Here is a 6,368-nt window from a genome sequence, read left to right as displayed (position 1 = left end):
TTCATATGCTTATCAAATATATTGAAGTATTGTATTAACCAAATCATTTATTGAAGTATTGTATTAATTATGACAATTAGCTTGATATATATGTATGCATAGTCATGGTAACTTTATGTGATCTTATGAAAATCTTGCATCTTTTTTGTAGTGATCATATATTTGTGTGGCATAATTTTGTGTAGATGGATAGTAATCAACATCAAATGGCAATTTTCGGAGTCGTGGCTTCAGTTTTAGCTTTTAGGGCTCTTTGGATTTAAAAATTAGAAACTAGGAATGAAATTGCTTCTCGCCCTCGTGTGAATCGAGATTATGAAAGAGAAAATTATATTAATAGTATTTTATATAGTGGTGACCAACATTGTATTGATGTGATAAGGATGAGACCGATCGCCTTTTTTAATTTATGTGATATTCTTAGTAGGAATAATTTGTTACAATCATCTAAATCTGTCAATATTAAGGAGCAAGTAGTTATATTTTTACATATAATTGGACACAATGTAAGGTTTCGAGTGATTGGATCTAGATATTATAGATCAACTCAGACAGTTCACCATTACTTTAGGGTTGTATTGAAAGCTATTTTGAAATTGTATAGACTAGTTATTAGATTACCTGATGAGTCAACTCCTAGTGAAATTAGAAACAATCCAAGGTTTTATCTTTATTTTAAAGATTGTATTAGAGCATTAGATGAAACTCATATTCGTGCATCCGTTCCACTTAGCATGCAAAGAAGATTTCGTAGCCGTAAAGGGGGGACGACACAAAATGTATTGGCTGCCATTACATTTGATTTGAAATTTTCCTATGTTCTAGCTGGTTGGGAAGGTAGTGCACATGATTCTCGTATTTTAAGTGATGCACTTTCACGCCCAAGAGGATTAAGAATTCCGAAAGGTAATATTTATCACAAATAGTTCTAGTGAGCTCATAGTTTATTAGTATTAATTATGTATTATAAAATTGTAAGTAAATATTATCTTGCTGATGCTGGATATGGCATCCGAATTAGATGTATTACCCCATATAGTGGTGTCTGATATCATTTAAAAGAGTTTGGTGTTGAAGGGCCTGAAAATGCAAAGGAACTCTTTAATCTTCAGCATTCATCATTACGGATCACAGTTGAACGTGTTTTTGGGATTTTGAAGAAACAGTTTCGTGTATTAGATGCTGAACCATTTTGGAATTTTAAAACTCAAGTAGATATAGTTTTGGCTTGTTGTATCATTCATAATCATATAATGGGAGTTGATCCTAGTGATTTACTTAATTAAGGATTATACGAGGCGTCTGAGTCTGATTCGATAATACAAACTCTCACGGAGCGAGAAGAAAGACAAGAAGCAAGAGAATGGTCTGCTAAGAGAGATGAAATTGCAGAAACTATGTGGACTGATTATATCGCTAGAAATATTAAGTAGATTTAGGGCTTAGGGTTATTGTTTCTATGTTATTATGTTTTAGTATTAAAATTGTTTTTTTTTTTGTAAATGTTGGTTGGATAATGATATTGAAATTTAGATTGTTGGGTTTTGATATATGTCTTGAATTTGTTAGATATTGATTATGTTTTAACCTTGTTGGATATTGAATTTATTATTATGTTTTAAGCTTGTTGGATATTGAAATGATTGACAATGATAATTATTTAATGTAGAATGGGTAAGGGAAACAAAGAAGGGACCTCCAAGCAATTCAGGTGGACAAAACCGATGGAACATGTTTTCCTTGAAATTCTAGCAGAGAAGGCTCGAAAAGGAAATAAGCCTTCTAATACTTTCAAAGCAGTTTCTATTAATCGAGTTGTCGATGCCATTTCAGAAAGATTCCAAGTCCAATGCGATGCGAAGCATGTGGAAAATCATTTGAGGACAGTAAAAAACTAGTGGCAGATTATATGCAAAATTCGAGGTGAAAGTGGTTTTGGATGGGATGATAACATGAAAATGATCACATGTGATAGAGCGACATATGATGCAGCAGTGATGGTAATATATGTATATATATGTTAAGTATATTTCAATTATTTTTTACTTGTTATTCTAATTGTGTATAATATCCAACAGGCACACAAGAAGTATGAGCCATTTTTGAATAAAAGCATTGATCATTATGATGAAATGGCTTTGGTTGTTGGCAAAGATATGGCAACAGGGAGTTTTGCCAGAACATTTGCTGACATAGATTTGGATGATGGTAATGAAGATTCAATGCCTGTAGACTGCGACAATGAAGAGGTTGAAGAGGTAAGAACAAATGTATCTTCATCTGGCACATCCAAACGTAAAAGAAAAAGTGTTCAAAAAGAAAAAGTGTTCAAGAAAGTCTCATTGATGAACAAATTAAATTTGTGGGTGAACAACTTGGCAAAGTTGCTAATGCTTTGGAACAATTTACTGCCGATAAGACATCACAGCTTTACAAACAAGTGATGTCGATGGAGGAAGAAGGATTTGATGATGACTTCTTGTGTTCTGTGTTTGATTATCTAGTGAGTCATGAATCTGAGGCCAAAGCTTTTTTAGTTAAAAGTAAGAAGCATAAAAAAATTTGGCTTCAAAAATTTTCTCAAGGTTGAAGATATTGATACTTTTATGTGGTGTAATATTATGCACTGGGACAATTTTGTTACTATGTGGTGTACTACTAATTATGTATGTGGATAATATTATTAATTTCTAGTACGCATTGTGGTTTTGAAGCAATTTATAATTATTCAATACTTGTTTTTTTAACACAATTACAAATAATTTATTTGATATTAGTTTTTTTAATTTATAACGATTAATATTGTAGCTTAATAATTGAGTATTATTATAAATAAATCATTGCAATATATGTAAAAACAATTTAAAATATAAAATTTATTAATATATATTAATATATGTAAAACAACTTTTCCGAAAATATTTTTGAAATCGCCAAATGCAGAGAAAATATTTTACATGATTCAATCAAACACCGAAAATATTTTCCAAGAAATCATTTTACAGAAAAGTAAAACATTTTCCAGAAATCATTTTACGGAAAACATTTTACTGGCAATCAAACGGACCCTTAATCTATAATTCAACTTTTACCCCTAATATGACTTAGTTTACTAAGACGAAGGCCCGATAATGTACTTTTCCGATGCTTGTGAATTTTGGGTCATTACATTTCTCCCCCCTTAATAAATTTCGTCCTCGAAATTTACCTGAGAAAAGATGCGGATATTGTGTTCTCATCGTCTCTTCCGGTTCCCAAGTCACTTCTTCTACACTATGACTTCTCCATAAAACTTTTACTAAGGAAACCCTTTTGTTTCTTAATTCTTTCACTTCTCGAGTTAATATCTGAACCGGCTCTTCTTCATAAGTCAAATTAGATTGAATTTCAACATCTTCAGTGGGAATAAATGAGAAGGATCCGATCTATATCTCCGAAGCATCGAAACATGAAAAACGTCGTGAATCCTTTGTAATTCCAGAGGTAAAGCCAATCGATAGGCAACCGGTCCGATTCTTTCAACTATTTCATACGGCCCAATAAAACGTGGACTCAATTTACCTTTTCGGCCAAATCTTAAAATTTTCGTCCAGGGCTATACTTTGAGGAATACTTTATCACCAACTGAATATTCAATATCTCGTCGTTTCAAATCTGCATAAGATTTCTGTCTGTCGAATGCGGCTTTTAGTCTATCTTTAATCATTTTAAAGCTACCTTACATGCCACATTACTATAATTAGGGGTGAGCGTTCGATTGAATTGAATGAAAAAAATTGAGTTAATTGAGTTGACGAATCCTATTTTATCATCCTAATTCGATTTGAAATTTTCTCGAATCGAGTCGAGTGAGATGAAATTCAAATTGAATATATTTATTCGAGTTAAATTTTAAAAAATAACTTTGAGTCCTTGTAACTACTGTCACCCGTCGTAATCAAATTTGTCTGTCGTAATCAAATTTGTTATTAACTTTCATCACCTCATAATTTATTTATTTATTAATCTTTTATACACGAGTTAGCTTCTTTGCTTGCTTAGTTGCTTCAATTATCTTCCGACTCTTATCACTATATAATTTGAAATTAAAAACATATTAAAGGTAAAATTGTGATTTTTTTAATAAAAGTTATTTTAAAGATGAAAATGTGAAATTGATATCAACATAAAATTTTAACATAAATATTTTATGGCATCATTAATAATTCAATTTTAATATAAAGAATCAATATGATTAAACAATTCAATAATATAAATAGTAAAAATGTGAATTTAATTTAATAATATAAATAGTAGGTATAAGTAAAATTATTACTATTTAGGTTTAGAGATTTTTTTTAGATGATTTTGATTTTTGTTTGGGGCAAAGGATGAGAAGTAAAAATTTAGGGGAGAAATAAAAAAGTTTTGGGGTAGATGGGGCTAGGATGGGAGGGGAGTAAAAGTTTTGGGGTAGATGGGGCTAGGATGGGAGGGGAGTAAAAGTTTTGGGGGGAAAATGAGAGGGATTAAAAGTTTTGGAGAAAAATAAAAAGTTTTGACGGTTTTTAAGAAGTAAAGTTTTGGGAGAAAGTAAATTAGGAAGTAAAATTTTGGAGGGAAAATATTCAAAAAAAAATTTGGGGGGAAATGGATTTGGGGTAGATGGGGATAAGATGGGAGGGGAGTAAAAGTTTTGGAGAAAAGTGGGAAGAAGTAAAAGTTTTGGGGAAAAAGTAAAAAGGTTTCGAGTAAAAATGTAAAATATTATAGTTTGATATTCGGTTCATTTGAATTATTCAAGTTATTCAAATTCGAATTCGAAAACTCGACTCAATTCGAACTTGAAATTTGAAAAAGAATTTTGAGTTGACTCAAATAACTTGATTTGTTTAACTCGAAATTTAAAAAAAAAATTCAAATTTTTCGAATCGAATCGAATTTTACTCACCTCTAACTATAACATGTATGGACAACATGTACAACAACTTTTTGTTCACTTTGCTCCCATTTTTTTACCTCATTTTTGGAATAATATTTTATTTAAATGCTTTATGAAGAAATTAAGAATAATTTTGGATTCATCTAAAACCAAAAATTGCTCAAGAAAAAGGTAAAAGAAGAAGTTAATTTTAGTGCATGTGGTCTGCTGTTTACAATATTATTTAGCCGCTATTCAACTCTAAATAAATTAATAAAATAAGAACTTATAACTAATTAATTTGTATAGATAACAAAAGGATATTTTATAAAAAATCCATAACCCTATAGGCCAATTTTGGTTAAAAACCTCTCAGGTCAGACTTTGATACCATTATTGAAATTTACTAATGCTTCTGAAACTAAAAATTTTATTTCAAATCAATTTTATCCGATTTTTCCCATCTACAATATATATATATATATATATATATATATATATATATAATTTGAAGAAATTTACACATTAAACAAGTCTTCTTACAATTTCTTTTTTTTTTGTAAATGCTCAATTTATGGTATGATAGCTGATGATACAAATGAGGTTTAGGAAACTTTATTTATATATACGATAGAGATCAATATACACTAATGGCTAAAACTTCTAAGTAACCTTAGAAAATTTGACATATCTCAAGGAACAAAATCCCACCTTCTTAAAGAAACAATTTGAAATGCTTGTTTAAAAATCATTATATTTGATTAGAGTAATAAAACCAAGTTGTGAGGGTGAACTCATTTATTGGACTCAAAAGGTTAACCAACTTTTTGTTTTTGAAATTATTTTTATTAATTTTTAGAGCCAAAGAAAACTTGTAACACTTTAACTGAAGCTATTTTAATTAAGTCCAAATTCATTGAATCATTTTCAAATTATTTTTAACTAATCTAATCTATTTAACTTTGCATTTTAGTCGGTAAAACTCCTATATATATCATGACTCATTTTCACTTTCAAGCACCTCAAAAAATCTATCATTCTCATCTCACTCCTTTTCTCCCCATTTTGATTTTGTTGAATATTTTTGTTACAATCTATTGTTAGATTATTGTTTCCAGTCTTATAATAAAAGAGCTTGTCAAATCTTAGGGATACATTATACAACAAAATATCCTTAAAAACAGTGTCTAACATACCTTAAACTATTCTACTATTATTCTTGATTCATTAAATTGATTAATACTTACAATTGTAAACCATATTTTTATACCAATATATATTTTAAAATCCATCATATAAAAAAAACTTAACCAAAATTATCCACATAATAAAAATATAAAAAATCCAACGAATCAAACAAACCCTAATGTGATCATCTTTAATCGAGAAACTTACTTAGAAAAGCATCCAATAAAAAAACTTAATAATTAAAATAATAAGGTTATCCCTTAGAAGCATCCTTTTGTGA

General features: G+C 29.5%; 1 protein-coding gene across 1 annotated transcript; it reads left to right on the top strand.

The window, feature by feature from the left end:
• Positions 1-1,667: 1,667 nt before the first annotated feature.
• Positions 1,668-2,615, top strand: LOC105766964 (uncharacterized). Its single transcript, XM_012586503.2, has 2 exons — positions 1,668-2,000; positions 2,079-2,615. The coding sequence occupies exons 1-2, from the start codon at positions 1,953-1,955 to the stop codon at positions 2,442-2,444; spliced, it is 414 nt and encodes a 137-aa protein (XP_012441957.1). The 5' UTR covers positions 1,668-1,952; the 3' UTR covers positions 2,445-2,615.
• Positions 2,616-6,368: the final 3,753 nt, after the last annotated feature.

Source organism: Gossypium raimondii, chromosome 5 (genome assembly GCF_025698545.1).
Source record: "Gossypium raimondii isolate GPD5lz chromosome 5, ASM2569854v1, whole genome shotgun sequence".
NCBI classification, from domain to species: Eukaryota; Viridiplantae; Streptophyta; class Magnoliopsida; order Malvales; family Malvaceae; genus Gossypium; species Gossypium raimondii.
The sequence above is the reverse complement of the archived record's forward strand: the minus strand, read 5'-3'. Positions and strand labels throughout refer to the sequence as shown.